Source organism: Drosophila miranda, chromosome 4 (genome assembly GCF_003369915.1).
Source record: "Drosophila miranda strain MSH22 chromosome 4, D.miranda_PacBio2.1, whole genome shotgun sequence".
NCBI lineage: Eukaryota > Metazoa > Arthropoda > Insecta > Diptera > Drosophilidae > Drosophila > Drosophila miranda.
Window position 1 is genome coordinate 13,424,914 of NC_046677.1, and position 19,027 is coordinate 13,443,940.

General features: G+C 44.3%; 6 protein-coding genes across 7 annotated transcripts in view; 2 read left to right on the forward strand and 4 right to left on the reverse strand.

Annotated features, from left to right (window-relative positions):
• LOC108161672 (voltage-dependent calcium channel subunit alpha-2/delta-3) overlaps positions 1–3,546 on the forward strand; it is a 34,174-nt gene extending 30,628 nt beyond the window's left edge. For both annotated transcript variants that reach the window (XM_017295977.2, XM_017295976.2), the window contains exons 7-11: positions 36–541; positions 597–839; positions 904–997; positions 1,068–1,492; positions 1,572–3,546. In XM_017295977.2, coding sequence (XP_017151466.1) covers positions 36–541; positions 597–839; positions 904–997; positions 1,068–1,492; positions 1,572–1,682 — 1,379 coding nt within the window. In that variant the 3' untranslated portion in view covers positions 1,683–3,546. The remainder of the gene's footprint in view (positions 1–35; positions 542–596; positions 840–903; positions 998–1,067; positions 1,493–1,571) is intronic.
• Positions 3,125–6,798, reverse strand: LOC108161674 (DNA mismatch repair protein spellchecker 1). Its single transcript, XM_017295981.2, has 6 exons — positions 6,652–6,798; positions 6,547–6,596; positions 5,718–6,496; positions 4,578–5,662; positions 4,266–4,498; positions 3,125–4,209 (listed from the first exon to the last, which is right to left on the reverse strand). The coding sequence occupies exons 1-6, from the start codon at positions 6,698–6,700 to the stop codon at positions 3,661–3,663; spliced, it is 2,745 nt and encodes a 914-aa protein (XP_017151470.1). The 5' UTR covers positions 6,701–6,798; the 3' UTR covers positions 3,125–3,660.
• Positions 6,799–7,735: 937 nt separating this feature from the next.
• LOC108161676 (polypeptide N-acetylgalactosaminyltransferase 35A) lies at positions 7,736–9,830 on the reverse strand. Its single transcript, XM_017295983.2, has one exon. It carries the CDS (start codon positions 9,734–9,736, stop codon positions 7,880–7,882), a length of 1,857 nt encoding a protein of 618 aa, XP_017151472.1. The 5' UTR covers positions 9,737–9,830; the 3' UTR covers positions 7,736–7,879.
• A 2,279-nt stretch (positions 9,831–12,109) lies between these two features.
• LOC108161677 lies at positions 12,110–13,798 on the forward strand. Its single transcript, XM_033392541.1, has 5 exons — positions 12,110–12,603; positions 12,665–12,819; positions 12,879–13,083; positions 13,133–13,240; positions 13,297–13,798. Exons 1-5 carry the CDS (start codon positions 12,422–12,424, stop codon positions 13,670–13,672), a joined length of 1,026 nt encoding a protein of 341 aa, XP_033248432.1. The 5' UTR covers positions 12,110–12,421; the 3' UTR covers positions 13,673–13,798.
• A 1,846-nt stretch (positions 13,799–15,644) lies between these two features.
• LOC117188662 (insulin-degrading enzyme-like 2) lies at positions 15,645–16,817 on the reverse strand. The gene is made up of 3 exons (XM_033392847.1): positions 16,731–16,817; positions 16,363–16,647; positions 15,645–16,309 (listed from the first exon to the last, which is right to left on the reverse strand). Exons 2-3 carry the CDS (start codon positions 16,590–16,592, stop codon positions 15,664–15,666), a joined length of 876 nt encoding a protein of 291 aa, XP_033248738.1. The 5' UTR covers positions 16,593–16,647; positions 16,731–16,817; the 3' UTR covers positions 15,645–15,663.
• An 826-nt stretch (positions 16,818–17,643) lies between these two features.
• Positions 17,644–18,702, reverse strand: LOC108161687 (nardilysin-like). The gene is made up of 2 exons (XM_017296000.2): positions 18,401–18,702; positions 17,644–18,348 (listed from the first exon to the last, which is right to left on the reverse strand). The coding sequence occupies exons 1-2, from the start codon at positions 18,460–18,462 to the stop codon at positions 17,670–17,672; spliced, it is 741 nt and encodes a 246-aa protein (XP_017151489.2). The 5' UTR covers positions 18,463–18,702; the 3' UTR covers positions 17,644–17,669.
• Between the last annotated feature and the right edge of the window lie 325 nt (positions 18,703–19,027).

The following is a 19,027-nucleotide window of genomic DNA, read 5'->3' on the forward strand; positions in this document are numbered from 1 at the left end:
GCCATCTATCTTACCCAGAAAGTGCCCATCAACAGTGAACTGCGGCCGCAAGACCCTCGGCGACGATGCCTACTATTGCAATAAGGAGCTGGTCCACCTGCTCATCTTCGACGCCAAGGTGACAAACTACAGCTATGGCGAGTGGAAGTTTGAGAACGAGGAGGAGCGCCAACTGATCACACGCTTCGGGGCCACGCTGCGATTCGTGGCCACAATGAGTGGGCTTACCCGCTGGCAATTCATCTTTGGAGAGGTGGAGGTGGACACGGATCGGGAGTTCGGCGACTACCATACTACGGCCATCGACGAGACCTGGTACAAAAGCGCAATTCTGCAACATCACGAGGATCGTACGGAGAGCTTCGTGTACTCCGTGAAGCACTACAACGATCCAATGGAGGATAGCGACCTCAAGGTGACCGCCTCGCATGCCATCTTCCCGCGAGATGGTGGCAAGGAGGCACCCGCGTGCGTCGTGGGCTTTCAGTTCTCCCACACCCGCATGTGGGAGCGATTCTTCAGCATCACCGCCGTAGATAACGTAAGTCAAGGCAAGCCCTGAAAAGTGCTATCATTGTAATTACCTTTTCTTATAGTGCAACCATTGCCTGCCCATCTGCACCGACGACGATGTGGACTGTGTGGTCATCGACAATAACGCCTACATTGTGATTGGACAGAATATGAACACCACGGGTAAGTTCTTTGGCGAATTCCATGGCGACGTCATGGCTGCCATGGTGGAGAAGGGCATCTTCCAGGCCATCGAGGTGTACGACTACCAGGTGCAGTGCAAGGAGGAGCCAAAGACAAACAGCGATGGACACAGCTTGCTGCATGTATGTCGTAGTGGATGGCTCTGTGGGATTCGCTTTACAATTTTTTTCGTTCATTTACACACAGCCCCTGCGCCTGCTGAGTCTAGGATGGAAGTGGCTGGTGGCCCGGATCTTCTTTCAATACCAGAGGATCCAATGGTGGGTGGATGGAGCACCCTGTAAGTGATTAAATCGTTGGATTCCCTGCATCCCCAAAAAGCATTATATATATATTTATATATATTGCAGTCATGGAATACACGGACGAAATTGAGGACGAATACGTAGCCGTGGGGGAGAGTAATTCAGCCTCGGCTGCCAAGCCCAAAGAAGACAGCGATGATGAGAATGCCTTGTTCCAGGAACCCGAACCGGATCCCATCTACCATCCCTGCGACATGCGGTCCACGCTCTATGCCCTCCAGCCCGCTGCCCTGATAGGCATCAACGACTTTGTTGAGGTCCCATCGACCCGCCCGTTTCTCGTCAAGAAGATACCCAACTCTAACCTGCTGCTGGTCGTGGTCAATGTCTTGATGCCGTCGCGAAGTGTCCGTCTCACAACCGAGCCCCAGCCGATACTGGAGTACAGCAAGGAGTTTCCCTGCTACAAGCTCAATATGAGTTTCTACGAGAGGCGACGCATCGAAGAGTGCTACACAGAACACGAGGATGTAAGTGCATTTTGAAAATACTCTTAGTAGCTGTCCTAACTTTCTAACTTTCTGATACTCATCTATCCCTCGTCCTTAGGAGGAACTGTACACCTATTGCGGCAATGCCTCGCGGCTGGGTCTGACGCTCCAGCTGCTGCCGCTGACCATAATTTTGATGTTTTACTTGACGCGCTGCTTTATGCGTTAGATTATACTAGTATATACACACAACTATATACAATTATGTACTATACGAGTATGCGAACGACGTTGATGGATTTGTTGATTATAATTACACACATATATATATACTTTTCGTTTCCTATAGATTGTAAACTATTCTGTAGTCCAATTCTAGTCGAATGTTTAACAAGCAAAACCAAACCAAAACTGGCACAATCTTTGGAACTAAACCACTTTTAGCGAGAGCAATTTCAACTTTTAGACTTACAAACGACGCCAAAGGTTAAGAAACTGGTCTTACTTTATAGATGTATTGATATATTGATGGAGAATGCTGGAAGCGAGGCTAAATTGTAAATCCAACTATACAAAGCATAAATTAAATATAAAAAGAAAAACCGCAAGACCCGGAAACGATATGTTTCGGGTGCCCTAGTGCCCTAGACCGTCAGTTTCATAGAATGTTAGCAGGTTAAGTTTTTATATACATAACGCCTCTAGCTAAAGACCCACGTTTCATTGACTATTTTGATAGTTTATTATGGTACAACCCATGCCAAATATTAACAAAACAAACAAAACAAAACCAAAAATAAGAGACGGAAACCAATTATGTAAGCAAACGAAAATAATTCTAACGACAATTATTTTTGTAATTTTATAAAACTTAGTTGATTTTTATAAAGATACAAATTTATGAAAATACATAATATAACAAGTGAAAAAATATTAATGAGAAGGCACACGAAACCCATAAACACTCACCCTTAAGAATATTATAAATATTTCGTCCCTTTTGTCCCAACTGAAAAAGACCGATATTGGTTAGCTTTTTTGTTTACAATCAAAATGGATTTATACACAAATGGGTTAATTAATTACAAATATGTACTATATTTAACGTTTACATGGCAACAAAAACTAGGTTTTCCCAGTTGTTTTGTACCGTATTGTGTATTTTATTAAATTTACCCTATTTTGTAACGAGCAGAATTAACAATGTAAGAGCGCACAGATTGATAACACCCGAATAAGACCACCTGCACAGTACGAGTATGCAATACTTGTTCCCTTCCCTCAATCATTGATGATAAGTTTCCTCATTGTTCTTTTCTGGCCTTTCACTTAGTCAAAAATCTTAGCAACAGTTACACACAAAAGGAGAGAAACAAAAACCAAAACGAATCCCAAATTGAATACCAAAACCTAATTGCCTTTGTATCGTATTTCGAATGTGGAAACAATTTATGAACTTTATGAATTTATGCATTGAAAACTGAAAACAAAAGTAGACAAGTGTTAAACGAAAAAAAAAAACAATTTAAATTAAGATTATTTTCAAGTGAATGAAATCAAAATGGGGGACGTGTCCCCGAAGCGGTGCTGAGGAGGAGCCGACAGTGAGGAGTAAGGATAATTGAAAAGTAAACAGTTAACTATTAAATGTAATTTTTTAAACCAACCAAATTGCTAATACAATATTTATTTTTTGGAGTGTTTAAACGTTGTAAAATGTATAAAACTATTACGAAACTAAATCTACTTATAACGGTATACGTGGATTTGCTGCAAATTCATAAAGAACACATATTGTAATACGAGTATTCATCTCTTTGAGTTTATCGCTCTTATTAATTACTACCTTTTGGAATTCGACACGTATACACATTGTACAAGAAATGTCCACTGAAACTGAAAATGATAAACAATTTTAAATTTCCTTAGCAATATAAATGCATAGACGTTCGTGCGAATTCGAACTTTTGATGTTTAAAACAAAAAGCGGTTTAAAACTGACAAAAAAAAAAGATGTACACAAACCAAGAAAAATATGAAGGAAAAAGAACCTACAACTATTAAGTAAATAAAAAGACCAATACATGTTTAAATAATGAAATGGTATGTGATCTTATGGAATTGGTATTCCTGCACTTCATTCCAAAATCCAAAGTAATACTGCTCCATCGCTAAATCTTAGCTGAATCTTAGACAACCTTCAATACCTAAGCCTCACTGGAGGCCAGAACAGACTTGAAGTAGTCGCTGTCTAGTTGCTTGATGTCCTGCGTAAACTGTGTGACCAGCTGAGTAAGGTCCTCTACATTTATTTCCGTATTGTTGCCAGCCGTCGAGAGCTGCTGAATGGCGACCTGAATCTTCTCAAGCAATGCCTTGTCCTCCTGGTTCTTTTTGTCTGCATGCTCGTCCTCAAACTCATTGTATACCTCCTGGGCATTCTGCACCACATTCTCGGGGAAGTTTGCGAGACGGGCCACCTGAATCCCAAAGCTCTTCTCCATCACACCAGGACGCACCTGGTAGAGCAGCGTAAAGTTGTCGGCGTCGGCCAACGCAGCCATGTGACAGTTTTTTACTGTTGGCAAAGTCTCGGCCAGCTTGGTAATCTCATGGAAGTGGGTGGCGAAGAGCGTGAAGCATTTGGTTTCCTTGGCCAGATGCTCGGCAATTGACCAGGCAATCCCACAACCCTCGTAGGTCGATGTTCCGCGTCCCAACTCGTCGATAATGACCAATGACTTGTCAGTAGCAGTCTAAGGAGAAAGAGACCTTTAACATCTCACATAAAAAGAACCTCTCATGCACTTACCCTTATAATACCCGAAGTCTCAATCATCTCCACCATGAAAGTACTTAAGCCCTTTATAATATTGTCGCTGGCTCCCACACGACCCAGAATTGAATCCACCATACTGATGGTGGCCATGCCGCAAGGCACAAAGGCACCAACATGGGCCATCAGTACGGCAGTCCCAACTGAGCGTATGTATGTGCTCTTTCCGCCCATGTTGGGGCCCGTGATGATGAACATGTTGCATTTGTCTAAACCGATCAGAGAAGATGCATATCAGACGCATTCAAATGTTTCCTCATAGGTTTATAACTTTGATATTGAGCTCACCCTTCTTGAAGTAAACACTGTTGGCTATGAAGCTAACATGTTCTTGCAGCTCCAGGCAGGGATGACGCACATCCGTCAGAACCAGTTTCCCAGCTCCTTCTGCTAGCATGTTGGGACGGACATAGGGAGTGGGAGCACTGCGGGCGGCGATAGCGAAGCTGACCAAACAGTCCAGCTGGGCCAGTTCATTGTTAAGAGAGGTCAATGGAGCAGCGTAGCCTACAGCGACCTGTATGATCTCCTCAACGATCGATAGTTGCTGTTCCTCGTAGCGACTGTGACAGCTGGCAAACTCATCGGCATAGCCCTCCAGTTTGTCGGAGGTGAAGCGCACACCGCCCTTGATCACGTCTACGATGCGATAGTTTTTTTTCTTGCGAAGCACAGAGTCATCCTTCAGGGTTGTACGGAAATGGTATCCCAACTTGGCCACATTCTCCAGCTTGATCTGCTTGCTGTCCAGATCCAGTTCATCGTTGCACTTGGACTTCAGGCGCTCCATTTTGTCGTACAACTCATTCATCGTCTCCTGGAGCTCCATCAGGCGGCTGTCAAAGGAGGATTTGACCAGGTACTCTCCCCTTTCGATCGCCTCAAAGTCGACTACTTGCTCGACCATCTGCTTGAGCCCGGTTAGATCCTCTAGGAAGCTTTTAAAGGGAGAGCAAATCACACTCTCGACCGTCGAGTTCTCAAGACTAAGCAGAACCTGCACAATCTTGGGAGTTCGTAATATGACCTGATAGATGCGAAACAGGTCCTGCAACGTGGCTTTGCGGCGCATCAACTTCTTCGTCAGCATCAGAATGTCTGGAATGCGCTTTAGATAATCCAAGCTAAGGGTCTCGAGGGTATCTGACGACTCCAAAAGACACTCTACGATGTTATGACGGTCGTTTAGAATCTCCTGGCTACGCAGTGGTTGTTTCACCCACTTTCCCATGAGTCGGTGGCCCTGAGGAGTTCTGCAGTGATCCAGGACACCCAAAATGCTTTGCCAGCGATACGAGGGCATGGACGGATGAGTCCCCGGCTTGGGCATAATGTTTAAGGCACCTACAGCAGCCGAGTCCAAATGGACAAATCTGGAATAAAACTAATTTTATTGAAAGTGTTTGCGGACGCGTTTCATATACCCACCGCTTTAGATCTAGTTGCTTGATTTCGTAGTGTCCCAAGTTGCCAGCGTCGTTGACCAAGTCCAAGTACTTTATGGCCACCTTTAGGGATTCCGAAGCCAGCAGCATTTGCAGCTCCTTCAGCCCGGTGGCATCCTCTTGCTGACCTTTGGCGAATCGCAACAAACGATTCAGGTCCTGCAAGAGATCGTTGGCGCTGCTCTTCTTGGGCACAGTAATCATCACACCATTCCGCTCCAGCAAAGCTTTGACTGGCACATATTCTCCTTCTACCGAGGGTAGTAAACACTCCTTCGGCCCCAAGAGGACAACCGTAGCCTCCAGCTCCGTGAAGAAGTCGTCGTCTAGAAACTCGAGCAATTGGAACTGACAATCATTCTGCTCCACACTGGCCACGCCCACGCGTCGCTGGGCGCCACCCTCGAGTTTGACCTGAAGTGAGATCATGTTGTTGCTCACTAAGACCTCCTTGTTGGCAAACAAGATGTCCTCGAACTGTAGCAGATTGCCCGGAGACCCGCGGTACTCCAGCTGCCATTCATTACGCTTCACGTAGACCTCAACGCGCAAATTCCTCACCAGGAGCAGCTCCCGCACTGCCATCTCAAAGTTACCCTTTGACAGGGCCACGAACTGCAGAGTCTCCTTGTCGTCGGGCAGCAGGGCCCCAATAAACGCAGTGGACTTGTAGACAATCTTAGCCACAAGCTCGCAGTCATCGCTGCCGTTAACCGTATAGCAGTCCGAGTGATCGTAAAAGCGAACTGTGGTGCTGGGTTTCTGTGAAAAACAAGCTAGAATGTTCTGATTCTCATCGGGGCAAGACTTACCTCGCCGAGCTTGGCATGGTACTTTATGAAATTGCGACGCGCATTTGTGTCTAAACGAAAAGGAATTTTCAGTACTTGCGTTTTCTTTGAATGCTTTGAACTTACCCATGTGCAGCGTTGGCTCCCGACGGCTTTCAGTGGCTTTGGCTTGCATGGTGTTTTATGTTTTATGCTTTATGGTTTAAACAAATGACAAAATTTCGCGCCGGTTTTTATTAAAAATGCGAAATCTACCTGATTCAGTGTGACCCTCAGAAATATACCGTCTCATTTAACAAATATACCGTAAATATACTGACGAATTAAAGTTATATTATACACATTCCTCGTTTGTGGAGGTAGAGTGTGCTGTTAGGCGCAACCTGAACAGCAAAAATTCCAATACAATAAACTTTATTTCAATTTTCCTAGTGTCTACAAAGTTATAACTCATATTTAATGCACTAGTCAAAATTGTTCATCTATTGGGGAAATCCAATACGTTTGCTATCAATTGGAAATGGAATTATAATTTTATCTCTCCAACGCACAGGCAAGCGAATTTTTGGCATAAATTCGAAAAATTATGTTAGAGACTTAAACTTAAACCAATCCTATCACGTCCACCACTACCGCCCATATAACGAACAATTTTTACTGTTGTTTTTGATGATTATTTATATATTTCTTCTATTACTGCTTATTTAAGACAATAGCCATTAAAAATGAATCTTTTTACATTTTTCATCATTAATTGAATATACATTAGTTACTATACACTTTTTACATTAATTTAACATAGTTAGTAAGTGGCACAAGATGGCACGAAAAAAGTTGTGGACCAGAATAGACAGGCAAGTTGGTTAAGTTTTCTCCGATTCTAGAAGGCACAAATTAATACGCACATACAAAAAAAGCCAAGAAATATGAACAAAACTTTTTTTGTATAGACATTCTAAGTACCCCGACCTTTCTGATCCATTTTTTCCATTCACTTATTCTTTAAATTTACAACATTTACAAGCAATCAAACTCCAGCAAAAGATTCCCGCCCATTTAACTGACATCTGACGTTGAAGGACTGCAAACCTTTCAGCGGTGCAATAAAATCAAAAACATAAATGCAGATTTCCTAGCCAAGGTATGTACTATGATGACTTTTGTTTCTATGCCAGAATATCAGCCTTCTGGCCCAATGTGCAATGGGAAGTCCGTTGAATGCGATTTTATTTGATTTTGTTTTTCCATAGTTATCATTAAAGTTCATGCAAAAATACATAATACAAAACATAATACACTTTGCACCTAAACAGTTATCAGTCTAATATTGTATTGCGCCTGCAAAACCGTCCGCTCACAGCGCCCTATCCGCCTTTTCCACGTCCTTCTTCTGCTGGACAATGTCCCAGGCGCCTCCCAGGCCACCCGTCTTGGAGCACAGGTCCAGACTTATTAGGGCGCCCACCGCCGGAGACGCTGCTCGGAGGCACGTGCCCTTCGCCATATTGTAGACGGGGCTGTTGGAGTTGCGGGTGTGCCGCCACTGCTGGTCCCCCAGCATCTCGTGGCATTTGTTGATAATAACTTGGGAATCGCCCGAGGCCTCCAGACAGAGAAGCTTGTCCAGTATGATCTCCGACTTTTCTGTCTCGTACCACAGTTGGTTCGGCGTGCAACGGCATGGCTGGAGTTGCAGGGAGCTGCCCTTCTTCCAGAATCCTTTCACCTTGGGTGCCATCACGGACGCACAGAGCTCCGTCCCCGCCAGCCGGAGCATGTAGAAGTCAATGTAGTTACGTTTCCTCGAGTGCCAGGGTTGGAAGACGGGACCAGATGCTGACTTCTTTGGCTCCTCGCCTGGTATATGAAGCTCCGGATAGACGTTTCGCAGGTACCACTCAAAGTCCCGACACTGAAGGCGCTCCCGCAGCTGCAGCCGATCGCTAATGTCTCCATAGTCATAATCCTTGGCCACCTTCTCGTGCTTGAGATAGAAGTCCTTGTACTTGTCCATCCAGACGTAGGCCAGGCGCAGGGAGTTCTTTAGCATGGTGTTGGCCCCGTCTGGAGCGGTGTAGGGGCGACGTTTCCGAAAGATGTGGCCCACTCTGGAGCAGGGCACAATCTTAATGGCGCCGCCACACTGCCACACTCGAAAGGAGATCTCTATGTTCTCGCCACCCCAGATATCCATGGCCATGTCGTACTCGCCTATGTCCTGGAAGTATAACCGATTTACGGCAAACAGGCCGCCGGCCATGGTGGGCGAGCGGAAAGGACCACGAAAGTCCTCGGGCACCTTGAGTGTTCCTTCGGGAAGGTTCTCCCACCTGAAGTGCAATCCCCAGTTAAATCCTCCGCGCACCAGCGGACTGGGGGTGTACTCGAAGGTATCTGCGTTGATCAGGTCGATGACTGGAACGGCGAGGGACGCGTTCTCCGCCTTAATAAGGCGCAGCAGCGGTTCCAGCCACTGTCGATTCACCTCGATGTGCGAATCCAGAAAGACCAGGACATCTCCGACGGCCTCTCTTGCGCCAATGACACGAGAGCGGATCAGGCCCTCCCGCTTGTTGTTCTTCACGTACCTCAAGTTATCGTACTTGAGACGGGCGCGGAGATCGCCATGCAGGTGGAACTCCAGCTCGGGCAGGTCGCTATGGTCGTCGACTAGGACAATCTCTTTAAGCAGGTAGCTGGGCGTGCGCTCTAGGACTGTCCTGATGGACCGCATCAGGGTCATTTTGTGCTCGTTGTAGAAACACATGATGACCGAGGCTTGAGGCAGTTGCTCCGCCTCGCTGGTCTCGCTCCTGTCGCAGACCTTGTGCCGCGTGTCCGGAATCTCGCGGTACAGGCCAATGTTGTTGGATACCAAGGCATTGAATGCATGGTGCTTATATCCAATGTCACGAATGTACTTGTCCTGCTTGTTTCGCACGACTCCCAGGAGCTCCAGCGGCTCCACAGGAACCGCTGCGGCTGCTGTGGAAGTGTTGGAAGAGCTGGGAGTGCAGCCACTGGTGACCCTTGCCTGATAGCTAAGCTCGGCTCTGGGAGAAGCATTCGATTTGTTGAACTTCCAGCCAGCCGTGTTTATGGAGCTATTAAGATTATGGCTGTATAGTAGGAGGGCCAGGATCCACACAGCGGCTACTAGCATGGTGCCCAAGGTGCAGGACTTGCAGAGTAGTCGTTTGATTTGCATCATAGGTCGAGATTCGTTTACGTAGCCCGTTTCGGACACTATTTCGTCATTGTGAATAAATTAGTTTGGTAATTTGCATTAGGGTTGGGAAAAAGTCGATAACGCTATCGATAATATCGATGTTTAAAAAATTAGCCCGGGCAAAATAGTTCATTTTGTATGACAAAATTGGAAATATCTGGAATGGTGGTGTTAGCTGAATTTTGATAAATAAATGGACAAGTTTTTGAAGCGCAAGACTGGTAAATTAATTAAAAAATTATGATTTTAGACGCACGATTAAAAAAAGAGGGATTTAGGTCTAATAACATAGCACAACTTGCAGTCAATTTTATTTAAAATGATCTTACATCTCTGAAAAGTCAATCTCCCGAAAAACAGCCAATAGCAACAGATCCTCCAAAGTAATGTGAAACTTCTATTACCGATCGACTATTCAAATTTTCAAAAGCCCAACACCTGTCACACTCTAAAAAGAGGAGTTATTTTAAAACAATTGATTATTGCAGAACTGTACAGATGAAACTTTTGGCGTACAGTTTGACGCATGTCAAAAGCAAAAAAAACTGTTAAAAAAAAATATTAATAGATCTCCTTATTTTAACTTATTTTTATTTGTTTTCGATTTTGATTTAATTTATTGCGGTTTAAAATTGTCCGATGATATCGATACCAAAATCAAAAGTGGAAAAAGAGATTTAGAGTTTTATATAAAATACATTTGGTAAAGCTGTGCTGAGTGCCAGACCCTATTCTGTAAAAATGGCAAATCAACCGAAATAAGCTGAAAAATTTGTAGTTATCGTTGTATCGTATGGAAAAAAAGTATAATTTTTTTTATACATGACTAAAAACGACGCTGCCTATGGTGACTCTGGGCTAAAAAGATCTAGTCTTCGAAATGGTAATTATGGGATATTTTTTCTAAATTTTACCACATTTTACAGTACCTGTATGGTTAGTGATTTTCCATAGGACTTATCGATACAAATCGGTTTTGAGCATAGAAATTTAACAGCTGCAAATGCACACAATGTGCTGTAAGGTGCACAATTTTGTAGGTACTATAATTCAAATTGCTATTTTTAAATCGGGTCTATACAAAATAGACCTAGAAAAACATGATTTACATAAAAACTTTATTTTTCTTTCAATGATAACACTATGCAACACCGGTTACACTAAACGGTTAAGGAGCAGCCGTTTTCTCCAAACCAACAATTTTTTGTACACTAAACCGTTCTTAGCGGTTAAATGTCATTTGGGAAGGAACTTATCGGAATTAAAAGGCAAAATTTGACATACCTTAAACGACGCCCAATTAACATGCCGATTCAACAAAAATACAGGAATACAAGATATGAATTTATTTCGACTTTTTCAGAGTTTTTAATGTACAAAACTCGAAAAAACGTTAAAAAATTACCAATTTTGGATTTGAAAGCTTAATATTGTCCATACCGTAGCTAAGCTTAAGCTACAAAATGTTCGGGTAGGATTAATAGCTGCGTTCATTAGTTTCTCAGTATCGCAATGTTTAATTCAACCAGGCGTAAGACACTTAAGCTATTTAAAAGCACTACCTTTGAAAAAATCAGTAAAAAATACCAGATTTAAAAAAAAAACGAGGGGGAACGTTGTGAGTTGCTGCTGCGACCGCAACTCTACATTTTTACCCAATACATACATACATAGTCAGTATGGCTCTCCTCCGGCAGACGCCGCTAATATTAAACGACACGACAAAGAGTGCGTGCGAGAGAGACAGAAAATCAGTCTGAGCGTGACGTCGGGCGCTGCGTAGCTACTGCAAATTGATTTTCATTTTTGCTATAATAATCTGATCCAGATTCGGCAATTCGGGGTGGAAGGGAGTGGGAAAAATTTTGAAAAACACTTGTGTAAGTTCGATATCACAGGAGTGTGGATCAAAAGATTGGTTGCTCTACCTTTCATATTCTCTGAGATCCAGGAACTCAGATTTTGTAAAAGGCAAAGCCGACCATGAAACCTGTGTGTTGGAGAGAGACAGAGCGAGAGAGAATGAAATTTTTTTTGATTATGGCTATAATAATTATACGATCTGGTTCAGATTTTGCATTCTAGAAGATATAGTAATCCTCTACGATTCTGCGTTTTTGGTTTTATCGTATCTTTAAAAATGTGGATGCCACAGATTTTCACTCTTTGTGGGGGCGGAAGGGGTGGGGCGATGTTTTGAAATATATGTACTTGTAACAGTGACATTTCACAGAAGTCTATACAAAATATAGATGCTCTAGCTCTTATAGTCTTTGAGCACTAGGCGCTGATAGGGACGGACAGACAAACATGGCTCAATCGACTCGGCTATTGATGCTGATCAAGAATATATAGTGTAATCATTACGAAGTCATTTTTATTTTCAGTAGACGCTTTATAGTAGGGTCGCGTGGGGTACTGGTACTCCAGCCCGCTGCCTATTTGGTTCCGGATAGTTATTTCATTCAGCAGCAGCTCTATGCCGGCACACACCTCACGGACGTGGATCTGTGTGACAACCTTAAGATTCGGCTGTACAAGGCGCCACAGATCGAAGAGCTGAATCCAGCTGAGGCCAAAGATGTATCCACCGTTGGTGATGCTGCAGAACATCAATTGTCTGCTTTTCAAGCAAGCCAATCTTCCGAGGCAGACTCAGATGAGTGGATGAAGAGGAGAAATCATGCTTCCATCAGTGGTGCGGGGTCCTCGCCACCGCCACCGCCTTTCGAGAGCGCAATGGTGGATATAGAAGGCATCAACCTTCGGATAACTGTCAGCGAGAAGCAGGCCGTTGTCACGACCCGGTTGCGTAAGTTTGGATGCGACGAAAATGCCCTGGTCGTTCGGTAAGCGGCAACTGTAGAATGTTCGACCAATTCACCCAAAAACCAACGGTCTTTCTCTCAGTAAGGATATCACGCTACAGGTGGACTTTGACAAAAATCTGTCGACCACATTTCGCAATTGGGTCGAAATACTGACCAAGTTCATCAACTGCTTTTGTCCCAAGTGGAGGACCGTCTACTTCCTAGAATCTTCCTCAACGGAGTGTAAAAGAAAGGGTAAATAATCACATTATCCATCATCCGTCCGTATCAACTTCCTACCAGGTCCTTTGCAGATCGATTTAGATCGATTCCTCCCCTGGGCAAGTACAACTTCTGTGCTGGCAACTACTTCATCGATGTGAATGAGCTAATGTCGGTAAACAATCGCATGAAAAACGATTTTGATTTTTATGACAGTGATATGGTTAAATTTCCACGTTTTCCACTCTATAAGACAGGGCCGCAACCAATTGAATTTCCTATGGTTTTAAATGCCAAGTACGTATTGAGCAGCGCATGGAATTTTTTCTAAGAATATGGTTTTTAGGATCTTTGTAGAGCTACCTACACAGCTGGCCAACTCGGATCGGATTCATCACTTCATCAATCCCTTTGACCGGATCAAGTTCAGAAAGCTGCGGCATCGTTTCAACGAGTGAGTGCTGCAGAGAAGCCAAAACCTTGTTCAGTTTTTATTGCCTTTATTTTCAGGTCGGTTCTGTTCCATCTTCATCCGCGTCTGCGTCAATTGGTGCAGCAAGAGATCAGCAAGCGCAGCTGGGCGAAACATCATCAGGAACAGCAGCGACGCAACTTATCAGAGCAGCAGCGCCTGACCCTCTACCTGGCTATGCTGAAGCACAAGGTGTATTCAAATTACTTCCAGTTCAGGGACCAGTTCTACTACCATATTCGCAACATTGACTTCTTCGAGTTCATGGCCATCAAGTGCAGCGAGAATGCCAATCCCGAACATTACCGTGAGCACATCGATGAAACAGAAGAGTCCACTGCACCGCCAGCAGTACCCACAAAGAAGAAGAACAAGAAATGCTTGTGCCCCAAGTACGTCAAGTCGCTGCAATAGCAAATACGAGTACCATGCCCACCTACTACTTACGCCTACACAAGTCGAAATAAAGCTGCGTACAACCAAAGACAACATAACTAGTCTATTTATATTGTCTTTGGTATAGCTATGTGTTCACTCAAACATTTATTTCTTTTATTCACAATTTGGGCCTGCTTATTTCATTCAAATGACCGTATGTCAGACCATAATAGACTTTTCAAACTGACTAACTGCAAAAAAATTAGAGAATGTATTAAGCTAATGAGCTTTTTCACTTGCTCTTGGATTTAAGTTCATAAGAAGTCGATGTTGTTTTGTAATATACATATACAAGTATGTACTTTATGAGGTTTATATATTACGCGGCAGTGGCCGAAAACGATAGAAAGTTGTTCTGTAGTGGGATGCATATATACAGCGCGATTCAAATGTCTGTAACTGCAAGATCGTATGCAGGTGCAAGATCAGATCAATACAATAGAAATGAAGGCGATAATGATGACGATCGGCTCAAGACTGACTAAAGAAAGAGAGTTTTAGAGAATCTCGGGGCTGCTGCTAAGCCGAGCACGAGCGATAGAGCGCGAAAGAACAGCTAAGATATCAATACACAGGTAGCTTCGAACGGCTTTATTCCCCCGACCTTTATCTGGAAATTGGCACACTGGCCGGGAATATTCCCCAACGTTTGATTAATTTTAAATAACTGATCATCATTTTCAGCAAGCACTTCAGAAACCACTTTTATCTTTACCTGATGAGTGTATTTTGTCTTTCATTTCATTGCTGTCATCGGCTGCCACTTTCAACTGGGGGAAATTATCGAGGATTGCACAGATCCGCGATACAAACTTCCTGCCTTAAATCTATGTTATGGTCTCCGTATCCCCTGGCGAGCGAGCTTTTCCTTTGCACCTGATGACCTTGCTGTCGATTCACAACTCAACTGATTTCAAATGACAATCATATGCTAAAGTCTCAATGTATGGACAGATCTGCCTCCGATTGACTTCGACTGCGATCGAGGAGCAGCCCTTCTAAAGCTATGTTTGTAGCTATAAGCCCAGTCGTGATAAGAACTTGCCGTTCGCCTCTTCTGCCACGGACTGAGTCTACGCAGATTAAACACGTCTTCTTTGTTTGTGGCGTAGGAGATTTATTATACATTTAGTTGATCAAAATTACAAATTACATTTAAAGGAACATGTTCTCAGAGCTCAGCAGACTAACCCACACTTACTGGTCACCGCCGTTTGCAGCTGTCAGCTTCTCTGATTTCAGGATCTTGTCGACGGGAAACACATCTATGTAAGATTTGTAAGATTTGTAAGACGATCAGACTGATACGACATTTCGCAAGTCTATATCCATATGTGAAGATGATGATTATATTCTTGTAATTTTCTTGTAATATTAATATTGAACTAAACTTAGAAATTCATCTATGTATATCCATATGTGAAGTTAATGATAAATGTATGGAAAATTAAATTCAAAAAAAAATAATTAGAAATTCATCCGTAGACGGATTTGACTGGGTTGTATGCAAATCTTTGTTCTGCAAATCTTAATTCTGCCATAGAAAATCGGCGACGGCTGCGGTACGTCTAGTTTCCTTCAGCACATGGTTCTACAGAGCGCTTTGGGTAAATCTCGAGACCGCTTCTGAATTCGGCAATGACACTGTTCATGACTTCTAATTCGTGTTCGTATTCCATTTCGTATTCGACATCGTCTTCCTCTTCGACATCGTCCTCCTCTTCGTATTCGTCTTCGTCCTCCCCTTCGTCTTCGACATCGTCTTCCTCTTCGTCTACTGTATCTGACGGTTGGTGTCCTATGACATGAATAGACAGTTCGCGCCAATCGGTGTCGAATAGGAAGCGAGTGACATCCGATTTGGTTAGAGTGCGCAACACATCGGCCTTCTTCTGTCTACGACCGAAGATATAGTCCCCGCCGATGATCTCGCGAAAATTGTCTGCCACCTCATCCAACAGAGTATGTCAAGTCCCCCCCAGGGCAAGTCCCCAATGGAGAAGGTCGTCTACCCAGGATGCAAAGCATTTGGCATCCATTTGCATGGGAATCATACAAACCTTACAGCGAAATACCTCAATCTCGTTCTGCATTTGTTTGGCGCTGTCCTCTTCAAAAGTCTCCTTCAAGTTTACCGTAAGGGTATAGCCGACAATGCCGTTTTTGACGTGGACCCAGCCATTAATCTCTTCGCCGAGTTTCTTGAGATACAAGTCCGGGCTATTGAACAACGTATTCAAGAGGTCGAGTATGGCCTCCACGCGTAAAGAGTTTGCTCCGATTTGGTAGAAGTTCGTGATATTAGTGGTTGTAGTGTGGTGGCAGGCGGTGTCGCAGCAGAAGACTGGGCGGTTCTGCGGAAGCTTTACGATGCTATTCTCTACGAGCCGATGATCTTTAATAGGCTCGCATTTCAACCGGCTGAGTACCGAATTAAGCACCTTGTGGGCTGACTCCTCCGTGTAGTTTCCCTGTACGAGGGCCTTGATGTACATCTCTTGCGGTAACTTCTGGGCAAACACCTTGAAATCCTCCATGGTGATGTCTTTAAGGAACTTGTACTGGTCAATTGTGGGCCATGGATTTTCTCCAAGCACACGGGCGAGGATGTCCCTAAAATGACAGATTATAATTCGAAATGCAGATATAATATGGAGATCACTTACGTTGCTAACTGGGATGGACATTTCAGTAGTTCTAAGTAGGATTCGCCCTGCATCTTGAGGCAGGTGGTGAGTAAATATTCACAGAGGGTGGCGCCCACACTGACCATACCTTCGGCAATGGCCTCCACAATCAGATGGAGCTTTTCATTGTAGCCCTTCACAAATAGCCGCAAACCATTGTCGTAAACCATGAAGCAGTAGGTGAGATTTGCCTTTTCGGCGAGAACCATTTCCTTGTGCACGTGCGCTTACACCAATGAAACGTACAAGTCGCACATAGCAGCGCTACAAAAAAAAAGAGGAGCGTCAAGAAAGAACTATTGGAAATACATTCGATGACTAGATGGCTAGTGTGAAATATCGCTTACTTCTTCGCACTCTGACTCAGCAGCGGCGTGATGAAAAAGAAGCATAAGTAGGCCTGCGGCTTCCCAAATTTGTCATCCTGTCGGAACCACAGCTCGCAGGTGTCTGTCTTTACCAACCTCTTGGGGTAAGGTGGCAGCGCGGGCTTGCCCTGCTCATTCCAGAATATCTTGAAGTCGTGGGCCACAAAGGGATTGGCTTCGGGTAGAGCTCATCAATGGGCTCTGATTCGATCCACAGCTTCTTCCACTTTGCTGGCATCGGTAAAGTGGTGTACTCGGTGCCGAACCACTCCTCCCGCTTGTCGTATGGCATGCCCTCGTACGGCTCTTGCGAGGTAATCATTAGATTGAATTTAAAACTGTTCAGGTGGCCGATCAGTTCGGACAGGTGCTGCTCGTCGGTGTCGAAGTAGAGCTCCCTGGCGGTGAGTATATCCTTGGGGGGATAGTATTTGCTTTTGAAGACCAGTTCATCGACATCGTGTTTATAGATACGGTCAGGGAGACGAAACTCTGCGACCTTACTCTTCTGCTGCTGTTCGTACAACTGACGCAAGGAACCGCTGGAACAGTTGGAGAAGACCTTCAAATAGGCAAAGGTGGCGGACAGAACCTGATCGATGTGCTGAAATCCCACGTCGGTGAGGCCAATGTCCACTTTAAAAAATGAGTGCATTGAGTGTAGATTGAAGCCGGTCTCGTCTATGCCAGCATGGAGATGGTGGGCCCAGTGGCGGCGCTCCAGGTAGGCGTAGAGACTACCGTTTCCCTTGTACTCGATCAGGTAGGAGAGAAACTTATCCGGATTGCTGTGATAGTACTGACGCATGTTAGGAAGCACCCAGGTTAGCTCAAACTTGCGCCATTTCTCCACGGCCTTCACGAGGAAGACTTGCTCGTGGAACGCCGGACGGAAGGCGTTGCGGTAATCGAACTTGGTCAGGTCGGGCGCCTTGATGTCATTGCGAGCAGCTTGGAAAAGTGGCGTACCACCATGTTCTCTAGCACATCGATAGGCATGATACCCTGCAGGCACACGTACATGCGATTGGCCGCATAGTTATCGCGCCAGGCATCGTGAAGGGCTCTGTGCAGGGCACTGTCATCGACTTTATCCTTAAGCGATTTCATGTTACCCCAGTTAAAGGAGCCATGCGGATAGCCATCGGTGGCCAGACTGGCGAGCAGCTGGTTGCGACGAAATACATCATTTTGCACCTTCTGCTGAAACTCAGAGTCCACGAGAGCGCGGGCACGTTCCATCGTCTCCTGCACCATCAACGGATGCTTCAGAGAGAACATTAAGTATTCTAGACTCGAATCCAAGTGTTCATCGGGCACAGTAAAGGAGAAAAGCGTGTCCTCGCTGAAGATTGATGAGGAGCATTCGCCGCCGTTTTTTTCCACATGCGCAAAGAAGACATTCTCCGCCGAATCTGGCTTGCTGCCCATGAATACCATATGTTGCAGAAGGTGGGCCAGGCCCTGATAGTTGCACGGATCGGCGAATGGACCGTGGTCGATCATCAAGGCACAGGAGGAGTTATTGGGAAATCCAATGCCAACCGATGGTGCCGAAACGATCAAAACTTGTAACCCATTGCCCAGCACAAGAGATCTAAAAGGCAATTGAGTATCTTTTCGATGGCGTGTCTCACCAATTCACTTACTTGTACATTTTCCTGTCGTTCTCCGATTTGTGGGGATCCTCCAGATGCTTTACTTCCGCCATTATAATGTGTCGTCTAATGACACAGTGCTTAACTATACGTTGGACCTAAATGCGAGTTTTATTTTAATTAGTTTCGATTAGTTAATTGGGTTTGATATTATAAAATCCGCCAACGCCAACTTCACAAAAAAACCAATATGGAGGAAATGGCGGAAGACAACTTTCAGTGGTGGCCTTCCGTTCTTGCGATAGTATCGATCGCTCAGAACCATCGTATCGTATTTCAGTATATCGTATCACACTAGAAAAGGCACCGAGACCAGATGTAAGATGTAGATGTAGTCTTTGTTGTGGCAGGTAACAACGATGGTTTACTATTACTCTGAAATAATATTGGCTGTTCTGAATAGGCTGGGCTTGTTGAATAAAATCGTTTTGGTACAAATATTAAGATAAGATAATAAACTATGGTTCCATGCGAGCTCGTAGTTCTAGGATATGCAAAGAACCTTGAAATTTACCGTTCAGTTGAAATTAAAGAATTGTCTTGGTTCATTAGATTCCCTAGGAATAGTTTTCCATCAACTCGTTTTTACTCCAAATAATACTAAGAACTGGTCTACTA